Here is a 24,020-nt window from a genome sequence, read left to right on the forward strand (position 1 = left end):
GCTGGGGTAATGCAGCCTTGAGAGGCAGAGCCACAGGAAACCCATCTTCCTGTGTTCTGCTCCAGCTCAGTTACTTGTGTAGACTTTACCTACTTAAAAAGCGAGAGAGCCGTCTTGTAAATCATTACACCATTTGAGTTTGTGAGCTTTGCTGCATGTATCCCTGTCACAGATTAACCTTGCTCACCATGATAGATTTTTACATGAGAGATCCCCTACTGTTGCAGCAAACCTAAATTTCAGCCAAGCTGAATTTCTTGCAATGCAGATAGTCTACGTGGAAAGATAAGACTGGGTTTGTATTGTGCTTTGACTGGGGAGGCAGCATGCCTGACTCACCCACGCGTGCTCTCTCCAGCTCTCTGTGTATGTTCGCGTGTGACTGCCTTTAACCAACCGACATCTGTGGTGTTTCAGGCCAGATGTTTCCCCGCACCACTGCCGGCAGCGCAGTGGAAGTCTGGAATCCCAAACCCACCTGCTGTCCGAGACTCCTGCTGAAAAGGCAGCCTTCACCCTCTCCAAGTCCCAGCGAAGCAGCAGCACAGAGATCCTCGATGATGGATCATCCTACACTAGCCAGTCGAGTGCAGAATATTACTGCGTGACACCTACTCCCAATCCATATTATACTACTCAGACGCTCGACAACAGGACCAGGGGTCGAAGACGGTCAAAGAAACAAAACATTTCTGCTGCAAATTCAGGAAGTATGCCAAATCTTGCCCAGAAGGATGTCCGCAATGGTGTCTACCACAAAAGTCAGGAGCAGCCTTCTTCTAGTTACTATATTTCTGGATATTCCCCATACACCGAATCTGACGTTTATTACAATGGAGGATACGTTTATGAGAGCGATACGGAGGGACAGTACAGTGTCAATCCTTCTTATCGCTCATCGGCACATTACGGATATGACCGTTACAGGGAATTCAGGTCTTACCATGAGGATGAAGTGGACAGAGTACCGCACAACCCATATGCAACCCTAAGGCTTCCAAGGAAGCAAGTTGCTAAAACGGAGCACATAACCAAAAACATTCACAAGGCCTTAGTTGCAGAGCATCTCCGTGGTTGGTACCAACGTGCCTCCACTCAAAAGGAACAGGGTCATAGCCTGCAGGCAGGCTTTGAGTCTGACAGAGGATCTCAAAGGAGTTTGGGCTTTGCTGGTCTGCAGGTGCCGTGCTCTCCTAGCAGTCGGGTGTCATCTTTCTCTTCGGGTAATGTCTGATTTCTTCTGTGCTGAGTGTTTTTTTTTAAGTCCCTGCTGTGCATCAAATTCTGTCCCCCTCCGCTGCCTCGATGAAGTCAGCAGAGTAGGAGAAAGGCTAGAGCTCTGTCTTGAAAGGTAGACGAGGAACTGAATAGGATCTTGTTGTTCCCTGCTTGCGAAGGCAGACTTGCTTGTTGCCTTCTCCTATGGGTAAAACTGCCTTTTATTCTTTGTAAGTACAGTAGTCTCAAGAAGCACGAAGAGCCACAGGGGTTTCAAACAGGCATGTTTACCAACTAGAAGCAATGTGTAAAACTTCGTGCCATGTAAATGCAGTTGCCACGATGGCTTCCAAAATACAGTACAATAAGCATCACTGAACGGGTCAGAAAGACACTTTTTAAAGAGATTCCCTGGCTCCAAAATACCACCCGCACAGCACTTTCCTCCTTACAGGGCTTGTAAATCATACTTCGTGTTTGCATTGTCTGCTTGTGTGTCCTGCAGAAACCCATAGAGATTGTCTCATTTGTCTCGGCTGATTTAACTGGAGAAAGTTCTAATTTGCTGTAATTTTTAATTCCAGCATCTTCTGCAAACACGGCTGGGAACTGGCGGAACCCACTTGCACTGGGACTTTCGGACTACGATACGTTGTCTCATTCCTCTTATGCCAGCTGTTACGGGAACGTTTATGGCAACCTTCCTTTGCAAAGCAGGTGAGTAGAGTATACCAAGGTTTTCTGCCCTTCCTCCTGTATTTCACAGGCTGTTAAAACTTCTGAGAAAATCAGCTTGATTTCAAAGGGCCAGGATGAAGGGTTATTCTAAAATTGACTTTGTGAGAGCAAGTCTTCGCTGTGTGGAGTAGGTCAGCTGTACCACCGACACTCAAGGAAGGGGTAAGCCGTCATAGCGAAGGATAGACTCATTTATTGCACAGCCTTTTGCTCTGACCGATGCTGGACCATCAAAGATCTTGCGCTCCCTGGCAGCTGCGATGACCGGAGCAGTGTTGCGGGCAGAGTGCCCGCTGAGCCCCGTCCCCCTCACCCCCGTGTCCCAGCGCTGGCGTTCAAAGGCGATAACGCCGCATCTGCCAAGTGCATCGTGCTTGGCAGAGCTTAACCTGGGAACCAGGCGGGCTGTGCTGCTGTTTGCAGAGCCATCCTGCTCGGGGGGGCTCTCCCGACGACGGCGGGGAGCCCAGGGTCTGCTCCGTCCTCGCAGAGACTCCTGCAGCTCTCTCGCTGCTTCTGCTTGGCGTTTTCGGTCTCTTCCTCCCGCTATCATATGCCAGCTGTTATCAGTAAGGACAGAGACGTCCTGCTCAGGGCGATGGCTCTGCCCCCACAAATGCCATCCCGTTTCAGTACGCTGATGCTAAGCGTAGCCAGCCGTAGTAAGTACCCCACGTTTGTGCCTCCTGCTTTGCGGGTTGCAGTTTGTGCTTGCTGCCAGGCTGACTTGTGTGAAATTACTGAATTTTTAATTTTGTTTGTTTTAAAACAAAGGCGTAAGAAAAGATAGAAAAGCTTCTGCTAGATCCTTGTTTCTGAGCTAAATGCCGTGGGCTTTTTTTATTGCAGTGATTTAAAAGATCTACAGTAACAGCGTTTAAAAATAAATACAGTTTCCACTAATATCTTAAATTCCTATAATTGGGCTTTGAAAACTCAGCTTATTTTGGCAGCTTTATCTAAATGAGGTTTATTAGCTATTAATTTTCCATATTCTGAATCACTTGTCTGATCGTTCATCTGTTTTATTCTCTGTTTTAATGTGATTATGGCAAATGAGCAATCAATACACCTTACAGCCTTGATAATTTGAAGCAACTGAGATCCTGTTGCACACCATTTTCCTAATTACAACACGAAAACTGGGTTTGTGTTTGGATCCAAATTGCGCTGGAGTTGAACTCACAATAACCAGCATTAGTTCAAGCCCAAGGGAGTTGTGTGAGCTTGTGCAGCACCTGGGGGGGTCTGGGGAAGACCCTCAGCTCTTGCTGATCCCTGATGCCACCACGTCTCTTACAGAGCTTACGCGGAGACGAGCCAGCTGGGTGGCGACGATGAGAGCCGGTTGGAAGAAGACTTGCACAGGAACGAGCAGAGGTTGTTCTGGCATGAGGATTCAAAACCCGGGACGCTCGTGTAGGCAGCCTGCAGCCCCGCATTCGTACCCTTGCGTGCCTTGCACAAAATGCTGTGACTCCGAGGCAGATCTCGGGTGGAACTTCCAAACTGAACAGAAAAAGGAAGCAGGCTGTTTTGCTGGGAAAGATTGAATTCAGCATTAAGAGGGACTATAGCAAAATGACAAAGTCTTACCACGAATGGCGTTTCTTTCTGAATCCAGATACCCTACACAAGCAAGGGCAAGCCACAGTTTAATCTATTACTAGATGCAGCACTTGGTTGAAGTATTTATATTTAGCAAGCACTTTTTTGGAAGATTGGAAGGTGTTGAAGGCAAACCTCAGAGAAAAAAAAAATGTGAAAAGGAGACTCTTATGGAAAAACCAGGAATTCTAGGAGCACAATTCTGATGTCTGAAAGAAGAAATGAAAATTTATTCTGCCATGGCTTATGATGACCTGGAAGGACTTTCATAAGCTTATGAAGGATAGATACTGTGTGTGTGAGTGAGGCAAAGGGTGACTTAATCAGTATTGGAACATTACTTGAAGGAAGGCTGGATTTATTTTTTTTTTTAATTATGGAGGTTTGAATGATTTTATCCATTTTTTTGGGTATTGTTAGGAGTGTTTGTTAGCACCACAAGCAAGTTCTGTAAAGAAAAGACACGATATGTCATGTAAAACTATAGGTGGTTGTGGATTTTGGAAACAGAAGCAGTAACCTTTGAAATCTCTTTTCCATGATAAAGTGTAATTAATAACCTCCCATTTAATGACCTTTCCATGGTACAACTTCACTGTGTGGAGGAGTAGGCAAATTTTCACGGTGGCTGCACAACGACCCCTGTTCATCGGGTGACGATTACGTTTTGCTCTGCCACAGTGAATCAAGGATCCACAGTGGGGAGCTGCAGTGATTACACGGCGAACAATTTGATTGTAACGGCCAGTATTTTAAGGTGGATGCAAACACAAACAGCCAAGTGGGTGCCTTAAAATGAGGGGCATTAGGATTGTACCGCGATTCACCTGAACTGCCAGGTGCGTTGCGAAGTCACTAAGTGACAGAACAGCATTTTCACGAAACCATTTGTGTAGGAAAAAAGTGTGACTGCAGTCTTGATCTAAGAGGGATAAACCTACCTCACGTCATCCATCTGTAGGAACAAATTGGCATGGGTTATCTTGCGTGATTTCCGACAACTTGTTTGCATATGGTAAAATCTCTCTCGTTTCTCAGCTGTACTGTGCTTCAGGATTCCATAAATGGTGCTCTTTTTTTCTTTTATACAAAGGATTAGTTACTCCTTGTTCATATTGTGAATAGAAAAGTTTCTGATAAACTTTTTTGACGTTTTTTACCAATATTCCAGAGCATGTAATATATACAGAAGGACACACTTGTTAAGCTGGTACTTAGTCATTTGTATTATTAGAGTCGCGATTTGGAATTAAACGAACAAAAACAAAATAAAAAATAACTTATTTCTTTGGTTTTGCATATTTGTATAGCCTTCTAGAAATCCAAAAGCTCTTTTTGCTTATTCTTTTACTATTTCTGAATTTTTTAGACCTATTATTTTGTATAGGTCAATAAACGAAAAAGTGTGCTACCAAAACCACTTCAGCATTCCTCCTATTTCTACTCGAGTGCTTGGAGAAGCGCAGTGTGTGTTATTTCAGGGCTTTAAAGTACAAGAAAGTAAATCACCACGGTCTGATTTCTTCTGGCCTGGGATGTTAGGTTGGGTGCAGAGCGCCAGTGGCCTCAGCTGGGGGCAGCTTAGCCCAGCGCAGTTCAGACCCCCCCAGACCAGGTCTGTAAATCTGAATTTCTGACGATGCAAGGAGAGGGAGGAACGGCTCTGGGTGCCTTTGCAGGTCCCTCTCCGGCACAGCTGTCCCAAGGGAGCTGAGCTGGGCTTATTCGACATTCCCACCGGAGGGTCGCTCTCCCTGGACCTGCTGCCCACCCCCAGCTCAGCGGTGATACACGGGCAGAGGTGGCCTCATGTTTCTGGAAATACTTCTTGCTCACCTGTCCTTGCACCTAAAAATTGCTGCAGCCTTTCCCGTTTGGAGCGTGGCTCTTGGGGGTTGTGTTGCTTGTCTGGTGGGTCCTCTTCTGAGTTTGTGCCCTCTGAGATGCCCACCTTTCTGGAAGAGCAACTTGGCTTCGAGATGTACAAGTGCTTTTGCACCCTGGTCACCAAGCAGTTGAGGTTATTCAGTCTCGCTCCCCTCTTTTCAGAGTTATTTGTCATTTTCTACTTTTTGTGGCATCCATAAGCTTCACCACCATCACTGAATTTTATGCTTATTTCCAGGTTGCTGGTGAAAATAGTTATTAACAATAAATTGCAGACATGCCCACTGAAACTACCCCCATGTCATCACACTCTTCCATTTCTCCAAGTAGTTTTTGAGGTTTGTCTGTTTACAAGTTCATTCATTGAATCACGCTTGCTGCTGTTGTAAAACATCGGTGTTTTGAGCAGGAAGCTGAGTGGTACGAAGTCCAATCCCTTACCCAGAGCTAAGGGTATCGGTGCAGGCTGGCAGTTATTTATCAGCACGCTCAAAGTTTTTCATTTAAAAAAGGAAGTGAGGTGTGTAACAAGGTCTGTGTGCCATTTAAAGCGTTGTTTGCGCTGCTTTATTTTAATGCTGTAGCCGTTGAGTTTTGTATCGGCTTTTCCGTTCGCGTTGAGGATTTAGCTCAGTCTAACACATCCATGCGGGCACAACGCTGGCACTCGGCCTGGCCTCCCGGCTTGCTCAGGCAGGACCAGGGCAATTTTGGATAATGAAGTTGAGAAGATGGGAATTTGTGGTGGGTTTGGGTTGAGGGCGGTTTGCTCTATTTGGGGGATATTGGGTATAAAACCTCTAGGGCCAGAGTTCAGAGCCTGATTGCAGCTTCCAGCACGCAAGAGGAGCTGGAAATGGAAGCGTGGCAGGTACAGCACTTGTAACCCCTCTTGGCGTTCTTTGCGTGCCTGGCCCTGCAAGAGTTGAGCTCTTGGAACCTTTTATGAAGGGTGGAAGTACGGAGTGAAGGAGGAGGCCCAGAAGAGGAGAGAATAAGATGATCCAACTTCTCTTTCTCAGATGTTGCCTGGGGCAGGTAGCAAAGGGCTGGGGTTGGCCTGGGGTGGCACGGGGAAGGAGAAGGAGGGCACGACATCCCCCTGGGACCTCCTGCCCATCGCCAGCGAGGGAGCTGGCGATGCTGCGCGGCTTCTGCAACGCCTCGGTTTTTTGCCGGTTGTTCCCCAGGACCCCCAATTTTGCCTTTTGCAGACCTCCAGCTTGCTTTGTTACACTGCCCTTCTGGAGTGATGTTTGGATGCCCACGTACGGCTGTTCACAGAGACCAGGTCTGTATAATGCAGCTGAAGAGGTAATAAAGACACACTTGTAATTATTACCGTATTTGTTCACAGCTGAAATACAAATTACCTGCGCTTTGTTTGGATTCCTACCTCATCTGTGTTTTCTGCCTTTTAACCACAGCCCTTGCTCACCAGGATTACTGAGGACATCTAGTGACTGACCAGCAGCATTGAGGAGAAGAGCCTTCCTGCTTCTTGTACTCTGAAATCCCTCCTGCCCCTTCCAGTTCGAAGAAATATTTAGAAATTCTTATTTACTATGGTCCAGAACAAAGCCAAGAGGTGAACAACGTGAAACACCAATGTGAAACACCCACTGACCCACAGGGTTCAATTTTACTGTATCAGAAACGTCTCTCTCTTTAGAAGGTAGAACATGCTGCTGATGAGATGAGAGCGTGAAAGGGAAATAAAAACCCACATAAAACCGTATGTAATGGAGCATTTCTGAGTGCTTTTTAGTTGATGGATGAAGAAGAAAAAACAATCCTTGCCAGGAATCCTTAAAAAGGCATTAGGGCACTGTGCTAAAATAAGCCATGCCTGATGTTTTTAATTGCTGCCTGCTTTTTCTCTGCTGTTTTGAACAGAAATACGCTGAGATGTGGGAGGAAAAACTCCCATGGGAGCTGCCGCAAGCCCTGTGGGGGAGGCTGGTGTCTGACATTCCTCCGGCGCAGGGACCAGGGACGGACAAGGCTCAGACCAGGACCCCCCTCCCCAAGCACAGGCTAAATCTGTAAAGGTCACAAATCTTTAAAATTTACCCAAGTATGCTTATGTGAAACTTGTCGGCCAAGGTGACTTAATACATGGCGTGACTCTTGCAGCTTTCTGCTGACTTTTCATTTATGATCTTGGACTCGTTCAGCTTAAATGTGAGCAACGTTGCAGCAATGTTTTGTACGCAGCAAGGCTGCGTGGCTCCTGGGTGAGTGAGAAGCCTCCACCGCAGCCCAGCCAGTCCCAAAAAAGTTTGTAGGAAATCCTGTAAGGGCTGAAGCTTTGCTCCATCTCCTGGGCTTTGGGGATTAATGCAGGAGAGCTGCTTCTGCCAGCAGCTTCTGAGCTTGGGGAGAAGCTCCTCGTCATTGCACTTGCCTGGCACTTTCTGGATAAGCTAACACCTCTCCTAGGAGAATTTCTGCTTTCTACACTGCTTTTCTTTGATCTCTTTTGTGCTTTTCTATCGTATTTAATAAATTTCTAAAGTAGAAAGCTGAGGGTATCAGCTATAGCAGGGCCTTGCACAAATATTGAAATCTATCAAATTAAAGCAAATAGGAGCAAACTTTTAATTGTGTTTATTTTATTTAATGGTTATTAATTCCAATTTTCTGTTTTCCATGGACTTTTTTTTCCTTTGTGCTAGGGGAAAAAAAATTGTGTCCTTAGTAATGTTTTATCTTGTTGGTAACAGAAACTTCCTGGAGTGGTTTTCAGATTACTTCTGTCACTTTTTGCAGCAGTTTGAGATAAATACAGTGGGGGGGGAAAAAATAATCATATTTTATTTCGCAAATGTGTGAAGACATAAACAGTTCCATGTTCTTTTTCTCATCGTGTGACGCTGGGCGTCATGTCTCTCCCTGCTGCATCTCCTGCTCTTGCCCTTGTTCTTCTTGTGCTGAAGGTACCAGGCTGGTGACACTGACTGCACGGAGAGCCCAGCATCATTCCTCAGATCTGTCGGGGATAATTCAGCATTCCAATCAAGTGAAGCGCTGAACGTGGTATTTGTGTAGAGCAGGGGAGGGGGACCTACAGCTCTCATCTGGGGGCAGCCAGCATTTTCCCACTTAATGCAGCCTTCATTAGCATCAATTAGCATTTGGATTTACATAATTTGGGTAACTCTGCATATGTGGATGTTTGCTGTTTCGCCAACCAGTGAGAAAGTGGACCTTCATCCTGGCACAGATGGTGTTGCTGGGGGAAAGGATGGGGCTCTGCGTGGCGTCTGCTTGTGTTTTCAGGTACAAACTTTGTACGACGCATTTTGTTGTGGCTGGTGGTTCCAGCAACGGTCCCTGCCCACACTGACGTGTAGTTGGGACTTTGGAAACTCTAGTTGCTCTCTACATCTGACCTCAGTGTTGGGACCGACAGCGTGGGACCTCGGGGTTGATGCCACCAGAGGCCTGGGCAGAGGACGAATTCTACATTTGCTGTATTGTCATCCACCCTCTCCCTCTGGATTAGCTCTCTCCTCCACCAGCCCTGTCCTGTCACAAATTGGCCAAGCCCCCCTGCGTGCCAGGACAGTGTCTGCAACGCCTGGCTGAGCTTTCGGGAGGAGACGCTTTCTCCCATTCCCAGCATCGCTGTGGTGCCCGTGCTACCAGCGGGTAAGGGTGGTGACACCCTGTCTAATGCACACCCCCCCCCCTCTGTTTTCTGGCAGAACCTTCCCCTCATGGCTGTTAGACACAGATTCAGGACCACAGGGATCATCTCCCAGGGCAGGATTTATCACCAAAGACCATTACCCCCCGCTCTGATGCAGCAAGTCAAACCTGATGGGATGTTTCCTCCTTGGAAGAAGGGACGGTGCGAGTCGTGATAGGCGCTGGTAGCCCAGGAGGAGGCAGGACACAGATGTCAGGGCCTTCGTGAAAGAGAAGCAAGACCTTTAGCCAAGCAGCAGCTCTTTGCCATCCATCCAACTTCGTTATCTGTGTCTGTCCCTCGTGAAGAGAATCACCATAAATCCTTCAGCAAGTCCTTGACTGCAGAGGGATGTGCTCCGTCTCCCAGGGCATCTCCCGCCTGTCTCAAGCACAGCAGGCATGAGTCTCAATTTATATGTAATCGTTAAAGTGTCACCGAAGAGCTGAAGATGGAGAAGAGTTTGCAGCCAGCTGGGGCTCAGCTGGAGTAACTCTAGAAGAAACCCTTCCACCTGTTCCCGGCTGAGGTTAGGGAAGGACGTGCCCTGCGTGTACATAACGAAATCGCCTCGCCGGCATCGTTGCCCGTGGGCACGTTTCAGTGGCAGGATGATACGAGGTATGGGGCTGTGATAGGTTTGGATGCTATGGAAGAAAGATGCGCCCTGTGTTTAATGTGAAGGGTGACATTGTTTCCTAGAATGACTCCGTTTCTTTATCTGATCTGGCTTGGGCTGAATTCAGTCTTTCATATAAACGGGAGGTGATTGCTCTTTCAAAAGGTTACAATGATGACCGTCACTCCTCGAAGAGTCCTTGGCACTGTGTTATTGCAGTTCTGATTTAAGAGTACTGCCAGGCAACATTTGGAAGGAAACTATAAATTTGGCTGAAAAAGAGAAGGCACATTTTAAAGTTTAATTCTAGCTACTGGTTTTAGTGTGAGGCTTTTGTCACTCATGAGGCTCTGCCATGCAAATACAGAGCATAGATAAATCATAAGAATAAAGGTAGACTTAATAGTAAAGAATTGCTAAATTGCATATGCTGCCACAGGTAGGTTCTTTTGCAGACCGCGTGAAGAACGAATGTGTTCTCTGAGGGTCCAAGCTTGCAATTCTGATGCAAAGTATTGAATCTCCAAGCCTGAGCCTGGGCCTGTCTTGCACACAGTTTTAGAATAATAAGCCCTCGGTTAATAACAGTAAATATTTAGGTAAATGCTCTGTATAATGCCCACGGGTAGCGTGTGATTCAGCGCTGTGTCTGCTGGCGCTGCCTTGTGCTTCGGGCGAGCTGCGGCCGTCCGACGGGAGCCAGTGCTGCCCCGGGACAGCAGCGGGTCTCCATCCCCAGGTGGTCCCTGGCTCAGGGGGTTGGTGTTGCTTTTTAATGGCCATAACCAGCCTCAGCTCTGTCCCAAACCAGCTGAAGCCACATCAGGGCAGCGAGGGGCACCTTTTGGTTGTGCCCGTTGGTGAAAAGTCGCAGGCAGAGCCGTAGCTCGGTTCCTGAAGTCACGGTCAAACATTCAACATCCCGTCATGAACTGCCTGTTCCCTATTAAATAGCGAAATTGCTCACGGTTTCTCACAGACCCATTTTCATTCACCGCAGGCTGGTTTTCCTTTGTTTGGCAGCTGTTAGCACTGTGCTTTGGGAAGATGAGACGGTGAACCACCACCCGGGGATGAAAAGGTTCAGGTATTTGGAAGTGCTTTACCAAGGTCACATAAATAATGTGAGGTGGAAAAGTAAAATATCAAGTTAGTAGGGACTTAACTAGCGCTAAGTGTTTCAGCGTTTTGCCCCTGATCTTGCTATAAATGATACCTGGGAGTAGAAACTCCGTCCCGTAGCCTCAGAGCTGCTTCTTTGTAAATGAGCACGGTGCAGAGACATCGTGTGTCCTCTGACTGTGCTGCTCAAGCCACTTTAAAACATGGTCAGTAAAAAAAGAGCGTATATATGTTGGGGGGGTGGAGGGTGAGGTGTAGTGTTGTTCATCGGCAAATAAACAGAAACTCAGGCTTCAAGAGTGAAATTTGGAACATGTTTTGGCTCTGAATGGGGCAAAGGTTTGCCCCGGGCCAGCCCACTGTCAGCGTTCAGATGTGGAGCTGTCTTCTGTCCCCAAATCACGGCAGTTTGGATCATCTTTTTAAAATGGTCCAAAAGAGTTGAAATGGTTTAGAAATCCATCACCTAGGTATTTAACCCTTCTCAATGCAAACCAAGACGTACACATCTGACTCACCCATGCTTTTCCCTGCGGGATCACTTTGGACACGCCAGTGGGGGGGGTCAGTGTCCTGCCCCAGGCTGACATTTTCTCTCCTTAATTTCTGACACGACCAAAGTCCCCTCTGTGCTCCCCCTGCCTCCCTCCACATTTTAATGTTTTCTTTTCCCTGTAATAAGAAATATGAATGATGACAGAGGTGGTTTCCTACTGTGTAGGGAGGACCCAGTGCAGCTGCTCTCAGACTTCTCTGAAAATGGAAACTAAAAATAAAATTAAAAAAAAAATCACTATGTTCTTTTTGGGGGCCAAATTAGAGGCATCCAGGTCCCACTGAAACAGGAGACGCAGCTCCAGTTACTCCTCTGGGAGCTGAAGGAAATGGCCAGACCTGGACACAGTGAGGTGCGGTGATTCGGTGACCGCTGGGTCAGAGGCGAGGGGCTCGTGCCCCCGTCCCTGCTGCTCCATCCCTTCCCCACGCCAGCCACCGCCGTGCCAGCCGCTTCGCCCCGGGGCTTGAGTTTGCAGCTCCCTGTCAGGCGACTTGGGCAAATACTTCAAAAGTCAGATGTCCTTACTCTATTTAAGCAACAGACTTAATCTGATATATTTATATCTGTAACAGTTTGGAGGTATGGTGGTGGGATTTTTTTCCCAAGATGATCCCTGGTGTTTTTCCCACAGGGTGTCTCTCTACGATTGCTCTCGTTACTTAGTGGTTGTTATTGTTAAGATCCCATCATCTGACCCTTTATAATCCCCATATTGCGTTACATTGCATTGCTGGACATTCTTGGTGTATGCTACTGTTTGTCAATTTTAGACTGCTCCATCAAGCTTACGAGTTTCTTAAAAGTGATGCAAGGTTATGTTACACAGGCACATTCTCCGACTCATTCCAGTTAATGCCTTGGCATTTGGAAATGCCATGGATTGGTAATAAAGGGGAATAAATGTGTGGGTTTTATAAGCAAAAAAATGAAAGCCAACACTATAGAAATGGCTTTCAAGCATTTGGCATCAGCATGTGTCCCATCAATTACCTTAAAAATAGAACACATTTTAGGCACTTGAAGCATGGTTTGATGGCCTGCTTCGCATCAAATGGTGACACGGGGGTTGGCCTCTCTTGATATTTGAGTTAAAAACTTGTCAACTCTTTTGCTTTCAAGAGAGATAGGTTGGAAGTTTTGAAGAAAATGCACGAATGAGAAAAACCAATGAAGTGAAACAATCCTGCACGAGAGCCTGCTGGGTTTCATGCAAAAGTTCATCCGTACGCGAGTACCTGCCTTAGAAGCAGCAAGTATGAATTGTTCATTACCAAGGGCAGACCTTTTCTTCTATCATTTTACTCCTGAAGTGCTTTTATTTAACACTTGTTAGGTACCTCCTTAGCATGAATTTTGAGCTGCTATCTGTAGGGATAGCTTTGTGATCGCTGCAGGTACCTCTTGTCTTCTGCTTAAGCTTTGAGCGTAGCTGCTGGTACAGCTCTCTGCCGTTTGGTAACAGAGACACCTCAGGCAGCAGCTTATTAGTCCGGGGATTCCTGAGCAAGTGTCAAATTGGCGTGAAAATAGTAAGTGCCACCAATGGAAGTGGCTTTCCTGTCTTGATGAAGGCTGAGGAATGAGTGATCATTTTGGAAATCTCCGAAGGGGATACCCACAAACATAATTGGGAAGAAGATGGGAGTTTTGCCTTGGAAAGACTTCTAGATTTTGGCCGTGAGTGTGTCCCCAGCCTGGGGGGTTTGTTTGTTGCCTTAACGTGCCGTTTCCAGCACACCGAACCACTAAGCAACATGTTAGAGAAGGAAGCGAATCCTGTACTCGAGGTAATTTATGGAGGACACCTAAAGTAGGCAAAATGCGATACCCACCTTGGAAATCTGTGGGATTAGCACCTGTGTCACCGGGAGAGGTGTCACCGGGCAGCCCTTCACTCTGCATCTGACGGAGAAGGCATCACTCCCAGAAGTATAGTGTTTCCTAATGGAGGTATCAAGTGATATATTTCTATTTAGAAGAAAACTCGCTTTTCAAATACCTGATAGTGTTCTCAGTATCCCTGTTTTCCTTCTCGAGAGGTCTTCATGGGATTGACCCTACTTAACTTAGTAGATCTGACAAGACCATGGCCCAAGACGGCCTGGCTGAAGATCATGGAAATACAAGAAGGTGGCCAGGGGCTTTATTTACAGTCAAGAAATTAGCAAGCGATAAGTAACCACTGAATAGACAGCTTCTGTGACCCAAACAGCATCGTTTGGGAGAATAACATACCAGCTACTGAAGAGCATTGATTTATTTGATAACATCAGGAAACCATTTATGGACTCTATTATGGACAGCAATCGCTGGGGGTTAAACTGCTAGACCAGATAGATTGATGTGTGGGTCTGCTGTTGTGCTTGCTACTGCATAATATAAAATAAGGATGTCCCCTGAAATACCAAAGGGGCAAACGGAGCCATTACGTTCTTGGCTTGGGTTTTTGTTATTTTTTCCTTTACCACTTATTTCATTCTTAAATTTTTGCCCTCTTCCCCGCTGTGTAACAGCATTAATTAAATGAGGACCTTTGGATAATGGCTTTTTAACAGAGGTTAACAGGGCTTTGAACACCATGTTTCTTGTTACAAAACACAGCAAAGAGACACTATCATCATGCAGAGACTATTTTGATGCTGGCAGACTCCAGCAGAGTGTGGTTGAGATGTAGCGAGAAATATGGCTCAAAAGTTGGTGGGGTTTGGTTTCACAGCCTCTCGTCTGTGGTTTCTTACCTATGAAAGACGCATTCGCAGTTGCAAGGTGTGGATTTGATTTGATACCCCCTGCAAAGAATATTTGAAATTATGAGAGGAAATCTTCCTAATCCAATGAACAGTCCAAACTGCTGCGTACTGAAATTGCACTGTAGTGGTACAATTACCCGCCCACGCTACTCTGCTTTTACAAAGCAGCCATGAGCACAGTGGTGTTGGAGATACGGCTTTCTGGTTTACCATGTAAATTTAGAAGCCTATAAAATATTCTGAACAGAGAAGGAGGTACTTCTTAGCTGGAATGGACACTTAATGAAAAAAAGGATTTCAGGTAATCTTCGATACTTAGATCAGTTCTACGAATATTAGCAAAGTAGATCTTTGTAATTGCTTATTAATTCTGTAAAAAATGGTAAAAAGTAGGAAAAGGATGAACCTGAGATGAACTGTCAGCCAAGATCTGTTGACAGTACAAATAACATCCACGATAGAGACAGGCCAGTCAAGAAATTGGGCATTGGCATTGCCGCTGGGCAGACTGGAGAAGAGCAGGACATGGGTGTGCTGTGGGAAATGCTATGGGGAAATGCTCCCTATGGGAACGTTCAAAGGGCTGGTGCCCGTCGCCGCGTGGAACCCCTGCCCCCAAGCACAAGGTGTGTGTTCTACCAGCTGTTCACCTGCCTTTTTCCATCTTGGAGGATTTTACCTTAACTAGGATCTGGCATTTGGGAGAGCTCATCGATCGCGCGATGGCTGCGCTCGCACCAAAACCGCCTGCAATATTCAGTCAGGGTTTAGCCGTGGCTAAAGGCAGTGAAGAGCCTGCGGTCCCCAGCCCTTTCGAGATATCTGAGACATTACGGATACAGAGACCTGCTGCTGATTCTTCCCACGGTGCAGAATTTCACCGGCACGCCTCGCAGGTACCGTTAACGTCGCTCCACCCGCCTATGGCCATTCAGGCATGGGGTGAAGCACCGAAAGGCGTAGTGCCCCAGGAGTCCTCTAGAAAATGGCCGCATCCTGCCTTACTCAATGGGGGGACGCACCAGCTGCACTGAAATGTCAGAAGGGTTTGCGCAGCTGACAGGTTGCTGAAAATGGAGCATGGCAGCATCGCCATAAATTCTCTTTATCCAGCCAAGTGCAGCTTAATATAGACTTAGCTGCACGGTCTGTCTCCTGCACTGAGACCGAGAGCTGCCACAGCTCATGACCAAAACGTGAAGTTGTGGATTTAACCGAATGAACTACTACTAGTGAGGGGAAAAAAACCCAAAAACCAAACACTTTTAAAATTTATCTTTCTCTTTAGGTTTAAAACATAATAGAGGAAGGAGAGAAGAACAAACATGTCTGAACTCAACCAAAACGCTGATGAAGAAGTGTGTCCTGAGGACATCGATGAAGATGAAATCCTGGCAAACCTGTCCCCCGAGGAGCTAAAGGAGCTGCAGTGTGAGATGGAAGTCATGGCCCCAGACCCCGAAGTCCCAACTGGGATGATACAGAGGGACCAGACGGAGAAACCTCCCACGGGGAGCTTCGACCACAGGTCCCTGGTTGACTACCTGTACTGGCAGAAGGCGTCCAGACGCATGCTCGAGGACGAGAGAGTTCCCGTCACCCTCTTGCCCTCTGAGGTAACAAGCAACAAATCACAAATATTTATTATGCATCTGCTGGGCGATCTGTTTTATAGCTTTAATACCTTAATCTGTCTCTGCTTCTGTCCCTTACCTGAGGTACGGTACAAACAAATTTAAATCCATCCTAAAAGCCTCAGCAATGTCAGGATCCAGCTTGGACTGACGTCAGGATCCAGCTTGGACTGACGTCAGGATTAGTAATTTCTTAATTGTTTTTCCTAGATATTTACTTAAGCTTTTTAATATAAGAATGTCAAAATTCTGTTTCAGTAAAGCAAATCACTGAGAAATTGTCATAAAATCAGTTTGGAGGATGTAACTCAAATTTGTTTGACTTTGCGTATGGAGCAACACCATGTTGCTTTTCTGTACATTAATCATATGTATTAAACTAATTGACAGAATTTAATGTCATACAGGACAAAACCCCAAAACACTGTATTTTAACGATGTGAAACATTTACTAATGACCAAGCATGCAAACTCCACGAACTAGTCCAACTCTCTTCAATACAGTACTTAAATTTATTCTACTATCACTATGACTTTGAAATAAAGTTAAGGTCATACTTAGATATTTTTCAGGATGAGGGCTACACTTAAAAATAAGTTAATAGAATGGAAACTTGGCCAGACGAACCACATCCATACCTGAACTTAAGTGAATTTTAGGTAACTGATTTTTAATTTTTTTTTTAAACACTAGTGTTTTTGCTAATACACAACCGCACAGTCCATCGGGGCCTTCCCAGGGCAGGTTTCATGGGCTGCCTGTGGAGAGGAGAGGGAAATCTGTGGTTTTTCCCTCCTGCAACACTCTTACCCTCAAAGAAACAATTTTTTTTTAACGCTTCTGAGGTTAAATCTGGAATTTGAGTATAGAGCTGCCTGCTGCATTCACAACTGGTCAAGGGATCCCCATACTAAACCCATCTACTACCACAGCCCTGAGGGCAGAAGTGACTGTGGCAATTTTGTCTGGCTTTTGGTGAAGCACAAACCATGATTCTGCCCTGCCTGAACTAGTGCCGGTCTTTTAGGAAAATATCTTGACCTTTATTAGCGCTTTATTAGCATTCCTCAGTGATAGAGGATCTACTTGCAAAAAGATGCTTGAAAAAAAAAAATCTCAGCGAGGAGGGTCTCTGGAGATGGCCGAAGTTTGCAACTAGTTTTATTTTGCTACTAGAAGCCCCACTGCCTTGCAACAGCTGTGTGCAGAGTCCAGTTTCCTATCTCTGGACTCAAAATAAAACTGAGATTTTGCTTTGTCTTCAGCGACGTGCTTCCTTAGCTGTGATGCTCTGGCAGGTACCAGAGCAGGCAGCTTTGTTGTCTCAGGTGCTGGATGACTCGGCTGTTGTTACTTACGACGTGCCCTCTTCCCTCCTCCTCGGGCTGAGCAAACCGTCAGCGGTTAATACTAATTTCCAATGGTTCGTGGCATACAAAATAAACTTTCTCTCTTGTCAAGGAAACAATCAAAATTACAAAAAATCCAGAAAGAGACTTTGGATCAGAGGCTCTTAACCCCCAGAAGGGTTCAAGGACCACCTTAACATAGCGTTAAATACATACAGAATTTAATTGTCAGGATCGAATTTAATAGGCAAAGATGAGAAACTGGTTTGCAGGCACTTTGAGAGCAACCGTTCCTGGTTCCCAAGCAAGCCAGCACAGCTCTGACTTACAGGCAATGACACTTTTAAGGATTATTCTATAATGTATGGGCATAGAGGTATCTAAATCCAGCCGTTAACTGTTTATTGGAGCAGAAAGTTAATGTAAAAAAGCCACGTTCAATTATTTCAGCTGTGAGGTTTTGTCTTCCTCAGAGAAGCGCTGCGGAGGAGACGGAAGGAAAGGCCAGCGGCAGCGGCCAGGCAGCCGGCGGGAGGGTGCCAGGAGCAGAGGGAAAAGAGAGACGTTACAAAAATGAGCACTTGTCCAACTCAGGAACACCATTTGGGGAGACAAAGAAAGATGGAAGCCATAAGGAGAGTGAGGAGGAGGAGGAGGAGGAGAAAGAAGAAGCAGAGGAGGAAGAGGATGAAGGGGAAGATGAGACTGAATTGGAAACAAAGGAGACTTATACCAACGAGAACCGTCACAGTGATCAGACAAGTAAGAAACCAGGTACAGAATCAGGAGAAAGCACAGAAAAGCCAAACGAAAATGAAAAGAAAATATCAAAATTAAACATCCCCAAAAAGTTAGCACTGGATACCAGCTTCATGAAGCTAAGTGCCAGGCCTTCAGGAAATCAAACCAACTTAGAAGAGAGTTTGGAGAAAGTCCGAAAAAACAACCCAGACGTGAAAGAGCTCAACCTGAACAACATAGAAAACATCCCCAAAGAAATGCTGATAGACTTTGTCAATGCCATGAAAAAGAATAAGAACGTAAAAACGTTCAGCTTGGCCAACGTGGGGGCCGACGACAACGTGGCGTTCGCCCTGGCCAACATGCTGCGGGAGAACAGGAGCATCACCACCTTGAACATCGATTCCAACTTCATCTCTGGGAAAGGGATCGTTGCCATCATGAGGTGCCTGCAGTACAACGAGACGCTGACGGAGCTCCGCTTCCACAACCAGCGGAGCATGCTGGGCCACCAGGCAGAAATGGAGATCGCCAGGCTGCTGAAAGCCAACCCCACCCTCCTTAAAATGGGGTACCACTTCGAGCTGCCGGGGCCCAGGATGGTGGTGACCAACCTGCTCAGCAGAAACCTGGACAAGCAGAGGCAAAAGAGGCAAGAGGAGCAGAGGCAGCAGCAAATGAAGGAGCAGAGGGAGTTGATAGCGATGCTGGAAAACGGACTTGGGTTGCCTCCCGGGATGTGGGAAATGTTGGGGGGACCGCTGCCCCAGCCGAGGATGCACGAACCTCCGCAAGCCCCGAAACCACCCGTCCCCGCGGCCGTGTCTCTGAGCAAAAGGCAGGAGAGCGCGAGGCAGCCGGCCCCCGAGCAGCCCGTCAGCTTCAGAGTGGTGAAGCTGAAGAAGATTCAGCGCAAACCCGCCGTGCCGGAGTACGTGGAACCCCCCGAGAAAACCAACCTCAAAGACGTCATCAAAACGCTTAAACCGATTCCCAGGAGAAGGCCGCCGCCTCTCGTCGAAATTACCCCCAGAGATCAGCTACTAAACGACATTCGTCAGAGTAACGTCGCTTATCTTAAACCGGTAAGTGCTTCGCGGTGGCGGGGAGGGGAGAGAATCGCGTTCGCCCGGTGCCCCGGTGCCGTCGTTTGAAACGCCGGCCGTTCGGCGGGGTGCAGCCTCGCACATCCCTGTCTTCGTCCGTAAAGCTAAAAGAAAGCGAATTCACTCAGGAGTCAAACAAAATCACGGAAACTCAGCGTTAGCGTAACGAGAAATGGCGTATTAGTTACGATAGGCAAAGGCTATTATGTTTGCTTCGGGAGAGCACCAGGTATTATTTTTCGCATTAGTCTGTCCCCAGTCTCCCATAAAAACCACATGTTGTTTTTTTAACCGTGTTTTTTACTTTTCAGTAGCTGTATTTTTCTTTAGCTCTCCCTTTCCCCAAGAAAGCACCATCGCTTGCCCCATTCGATAAAGGCTGAACTGAAACACTGGCAGCAACATAACTTGCCCGAGGTCGCTTAAGAAACTGCACGGAGGCGGGAACTGGGTTTCCAGTAACACACTGGTCAGAGTCCCCTGCCCCTGCGGTGGGTGCCCAGACCCCCGGGCTGGCCGGGGCGAGTAACCGCGTTCCTTCGGCGCTGCCGCACGCCTGCCGCGCCAAGGCTGCGGGAAGCGAGAAGGGTCGTGGTCCAGAACCACCTGCGGTTGGTCTGGTTTAAACAAAATTAAAAGCGTTAGTGCGAGGGGGAATTTAATATATTTTTTTAAGAGTTATTTTCTTTCTGTAGAGTTACTTTCTGTAACAGTGATACGGCAAAAACCCTTGCTACAATATTTTTCCATGCGCTTGAGCCTTACATTTTGAATTCTAACAACAGGATGAATAAAAGATGCTTTTTCTCAGCTGCCTGAACATGTTAACGCATTTTTACAGTTGCCTAAAAACATTTCAGATAAAATAGTTGGTCCTCTAAAATACTGTTTGGTGGCAAAAGATACAAATTGTGTTGGCTTTTTTTTTTTTTACTATCATCAGGTTTAAAAAAATGTCAATAAACTGATAAAAAAAGCAGGGAGGATCGGGGCCAAATTCACCCGGGGCACACAGATATGCCAACACTGAAATCTAGCCTGGACGCACAGCCTGCAGACTTGCTCCTGCCGGCCTCACCTGGTAACAAGGAGAGTATTTATTTTAGTGACCCTCTGCCGCTTGATTTTGTTTTTCCCTATTTAAATCAACTGCAAAATTCTAGTGCTAATAGGAAAAAAAGAAATTAGACCCATTAGCAGTGAAGATGGAGCAAGGTTATAGGAAGAAAGCAGTGATATCAAGGATTTTTTATATTCGTTTTCAAGTAAATCTCTGCCATTGAAAGTGCTCAGTGGTTGCAACTCAAGCGCAAATGTGAGCTCGACATCATCATGGCTTTGAGAATCCAAGTCCCAAACTGTGATAATTGCCTCCTGGTGATGCTCTTACTCGGGTGCCAAATTCATGGGCCATTCAAAAATGCTGGCCACCAGATTTAACCTTTTGCTTTCCTGAAACGTTGTAATTCCTTGCATTGCACCGTTATTCAAGAAATACTAAAAGCTGACTGATCGTTTGTAGCTAGCGATGTTGATGGATCTGTTTGTGTTGCTAAGGCTAGAGGACAGAAAATCCATTGCAATTAAAAATGGTCTAGTAGTATTTTGTAATTACTATTTTGTTTAATGTTTACATTCTAATATAGTGGGCCATATCTTGCTTTCATCGATACCTACACAGAAATAATTATCCCTCAGTAATTCCAGAGAGAGTAGTTTGTCCTGAAATTTTGGCAGGGGCAGATCCTGCAGTGCCCTCTGACCCTGGTCCAGGTTTAATGTGACCATTGTGTCCCCAAACCAAGTTTTGGGGTTGTGGGTTTCTGCTGGCCAGTCCGACTTGGCTGCAGCCAGGGCCTCTCCTCAGGACATTTCTGGCCTTTCTAGGCCAGTCGAGGTTTTGCGTTTCAAGTGCCACGTCTAAGACGACAAGACTTGCTCTTATAAAGGTCATGGTTTATCTATACGTGCCAAAACGGTGCTTGTGAGGGCAGGTTGCTCTGTCGCTGCCTCCTCTCCTCTCAGAAGGATGGAGGATGACGGTGCCGGTGCTCTGCCGGCCACAGCCCTTATTTTGTGCAGCAATAATTAAACCCGGGTGCTGCTGGGTGCCAGGAAGCAATAGTGAACCCCAGCCATTCCTCCCAAAATCCTCGGGAAGTTTTTACAGATGAGGGCTGTGGGGTTTGGGGAGGAGGGTTCAATTCATGGTCCGTCCTAAATGGGGCAGATAACAACTGCTATCGCAGCTCATGGAAAGATGAAGCAATGGATACATGTGTTGGGATTTTGAGGTTTCTTTTAGTTCAGTGGATTTTTTTGGGTGTTTTTTGGGGTTTTTTTTTTGGTCCTCTGTTATGGGGCCACATGGTTTGGATTTGGGGCCTTAGGGTGTTACTCTCACCTGCCTGCGTGATCTTGGTAACTCATTTGCCTCAATATCCCCAGCTTCCTCTCTAAAATAGGGTTTTACTGCTTGAGCAGAGCTGGGCGTTTGTTCGCTCCATGGTGGGACTCACTGCTTGCAAATTTATTGACCGGGTGTTAAGCATTGCAAACAGTAAGTAATTGGGGAATTACAAACAAAATAAATTCTCAACCAGAGCTCCTTGGAGCTCCCTGCTGTTGTATTTTTGATCTTTTTACAGTTTCTGAAGGTTTCTATTAAACTAAAGGGGCTTGGGAAATAAGACTGAGAAATTTCTTCCTCCTAATACTTACTGTCCTTGTCCAGGTGCCATTGCCAAAGCAGCTGGAGTGAGAGACCAGGCTGACCCGAAGAAACAATTTGGAATTAAAAACTATTCAAGTTTTGCTTACAACTGTTTCAGCAGATGTTTTCTGCAGAACCCAGGTGGTATATACGACTCTTTGGGAACAAAGCTTGCGATACACACTTTTATAAGTGTGGTGAAACGGCTGGCATGGGAAAAGTCAGTGCTAAGCGTTTCCATCAGGTATCAAACAATCCTGGTGCCATCTGTCTGCCAAGCGGATTTGAGACTCCAGTTTGTTGTGGGAGTATTTTCTCAGAGGCAACAATAACCTTGCCTTTCTAGTTTGTCAGCAAACTATTTTGCTTCCATGTTGTCCTTCTGCTGCCAGATTCTGCAGGAACATGCTGTGCTCTATCTTATCCTTCTTTTCACACACACGCTCCTTTATTATTCTCTTGTCCATGAGAAATGTATCTGGGTTTCCATGTATACAGCTTCATTTTTTAGGCTAAGGAAACAAATTAAATAAAGCGCTCTCTGTAAGATGTGTGCAGCACTTCCATGGCTAACGAGATGCTCACAGAACAGAACGACTGCTCTGGTACGTGGAACACCTCGGCTTGGTGGTTTCAAGCTACCTCTATTTCAGAACATAATCTAGTTGGTATTGTACCTGATCAGCACATAAAAGGTGATGCCATGCTTTGTTTTGAGAGCTGTAACCTTCGTTACCCATGATTCACCTCTGTCCATGACATATTCCTTAATTACAGCCACCTTGGAGCGCACTGAAATGCCATTTCAGGTCTCTCTCCACATTATTCTTGTGGCAGGAGGATGAACCTTAAACCTCTCCTTGCCAGCGGTTTAAGAAACTCATCGTTCCTCCTAGCAGGGGGTGTGAATAGCACATCTCACCCCCTAGCAGGGCTGGATATGATGCGGTTAAACCTGCATATACTCAACTTAGTTTTTCCTTAATATTTTTGTGGAATTTTTTCTCCTCCCCTTTTTTAATCACAGCAGTTTTTTTGCTGCAAGCCTTTTTTGTAAAGCTGCTCCAGGTAAGTCACATTCTTGTGGAACACATCCACAAGAGACCAGTTGTTTTGGTTTTTTTTTGTTTGGTTTTTAAAGTTATAAGGCATAGGGAAAGAAGAAAGCCTTTCTCTTTGCTAACATGCAGCTCCCCTGCCTTCCTGTGGCTGACAGACTTGCTCAAAAGGCACAGTTTTGCAGCTCCTGGCAGGAGTTCCTTCAGGTGAATTTCTCCTTGCTCCTGCCTGTAACACCCATGGCAACAGTCCCCTGGCAGCTAAATCCCAGTCCCACCTCGCTCCCCCTTCCCACATTTATTATAATAGTCCTGTAGTACCAGCAACGTCCAGGACCTCTTTGATTCCAAGGTAGTCTCTGCTACCATTAGTTCAAGTTTTCATTTATCCTTGTCCTTCCCGTATCTATCATCTGGTCTCTTTCAAAGCTCTGTCTTCCAAACTTGTAAAGCTCCTTCTCACCTCTGCTTCTGTCTGCAACTGTAATGCTGCAGCCTTGGGAAACGTGGTTGATGTATTGCCTAAGATGTAGCAAGCAGTTTTTAAGTATCACGTAAGGGGGAAGAGGAGAGCCATTTCTGCATGGCAGAGACATAAAAAATGAAGTAACATTTTCATTGTAACCATTTCATACAGCCCTCTCTTTTTGTAAAGGATAAAGTAGGAAAGGGAAGGAACTTGGTACTTCTAACCAAGCCCTCACATGGAGCACAGCAGCAAATGACAAGTGTAAAAAAGCAACTCCCCCAGGAAGCTATTAGAACACGCTGCTCTCCATACTGGCTTCAAGGCCAAGCTAAGACAGGGAAATATAAAGGAAAATGTAATATAGAGCTTTACAACCTCCAACTCAAGCTGCCAAGCACAAATTACTGCTACACCCAGAAGCAGCCAGAGCAGCAGTGCTGCAGCCGCTGACACGTATTACCAGGATATATACAGCAGGACCTGTGAAGCCCTGCTCTGATCCATGTTCTCCCACTGAGCAGCCTCTTCAGGGATCACAGGAGGAGGGAGGCAGCCAGATACAGAGATCACACTATTAGTTTGACCGCAGCAGAGCTGGCTTCCTAGTACTGCTCGAGGTACAGCTCCCAGTAATCCTAGGAGCAGAAATCCCTCTCAGGTAATTAAAAGAAATGGAAAATCCCAGTTAAGTAAAGTAGAGTTATATAAGACACTGAAACAGCATGAACAAATGCCTTAAGCGCTACTCCACCTC

At 46.2% G+C, this 24,020-nt stretch overlaps 2 protein-coding genes and 1 long non-coding RNA gene across 6 annotated transcripts in view; 2 read left to right on the plus strand and 1 right to left on the minus strand.

Annotated features, from left to right (window-relative positions):
• FRMD4B (FERM domain containing 4B) overlaps positions 1 to 5,002 on the plus strand; it is a 117,885-nt gene extending 112,883 nt beyond the window's left edge. For all 4 annotated transcript variants that reach the window (XM_075053603.1, XM_075053604.1, XM_075053602.1 and 1 more), the window contains exons 21-23: positions 418 to 1,223; positions 1,803 to 1,935; positions 3,259 to 5,002. In XM_075053603.1, coding sequence (XP_074909704.1) covers positions 418 to 1,223; positions 1,803 to 1,935; positions 3,259 to 3,379 — 1,060 coding nt within the window. In that variant the 3' untranslated portion in view covers positions 3,380 to 5,002. The remainder of the gene's footprint in view (positions 1 to 417; positions 1,224 to 1,802; positions 1,936 to 3,258) is intronic.
• Positions 5,003 to 8,062: 3,060 nt separating this feature from the next.
• LOC142042610 (uncharacterized) lies at positions 8,063 to 13,375 on the minus strand. Its single transcript, XR_012653812.1, has 3 exons — positions 13,278 to 13,375; positions 9,274 to 10,036; positions 8,063 to 8,443 (listed from the first exon to the last, which is right to left on the minus strand). It is a non-coding gene; the product is annotated as an uncharacterized LOC142042610 (long non-coding RNA).
• Positions 13,376 to 15,331: 1,956 nt separating this feature from the next.
• On the plus strand, positions 15,332 to 22,288 carry LMOD3 (leiomodin 3). The gene is made up of 3 exons (XM_075053428.1): positions 15,332 to 15,811; positions 17,653 to 19,005; positions 21,761 to 22,288. The coding sequence occupies exons 1-3, from the start codon at positions 15,521 to 15,523 to the stop codon at positions 21,785 to 21,787; spliced, it is 1,671 nt and encodes a 556-aa protein (XP_074909529.1). The 5' UTR covers positions 15,332 to 15,520; the 3' UTR covers positions 21,788 to 22,288.
• The last annotated feature ends 1,732 nt before the right edge of the window (positions 22,289 to 24,020 follow it).

This window comes from Buteo buteo, chromosome 21, assembly GCF_964188355.1.
Source record: "Buteo buteo chromosome 21, bButBut1.hap1.1, whole genome shotgun sequence".
NCBI lineage: Eukaryota > Metazoa > Chordata > Aves > Accipitriformes > Accipitridae > Buteo > Buteo buteo.

What these genes read in the sequence shown, in the direction of transcription:
- LMOD3 (XM_075053428.1), top strand. Translation starts at nt 15,521, where the DNA reads ATGTCTGAACTCAACCAAAACGCTGATGAAGAAGTGTGTCCTGAGGAC. An exon ending in TCACCCTCTTGCCCTCTGAG is followed by an intron (nt 15,812 to 17,652) that starts GTAACAAGCAAC and finishes TGTCTTCCTCAG; the next exon opens with AGAAGCGCTGCGGAGGAGAC. An exon ending in ACGTCGCTTATCTTAAACCG is followed by an intron (nt 19,006 to 21,760) that starts GTAAGTGCTTCG and finishes GTCCTTGTCCAG; the next exon opens with GTGCCATTGCCAAAGCAGCT.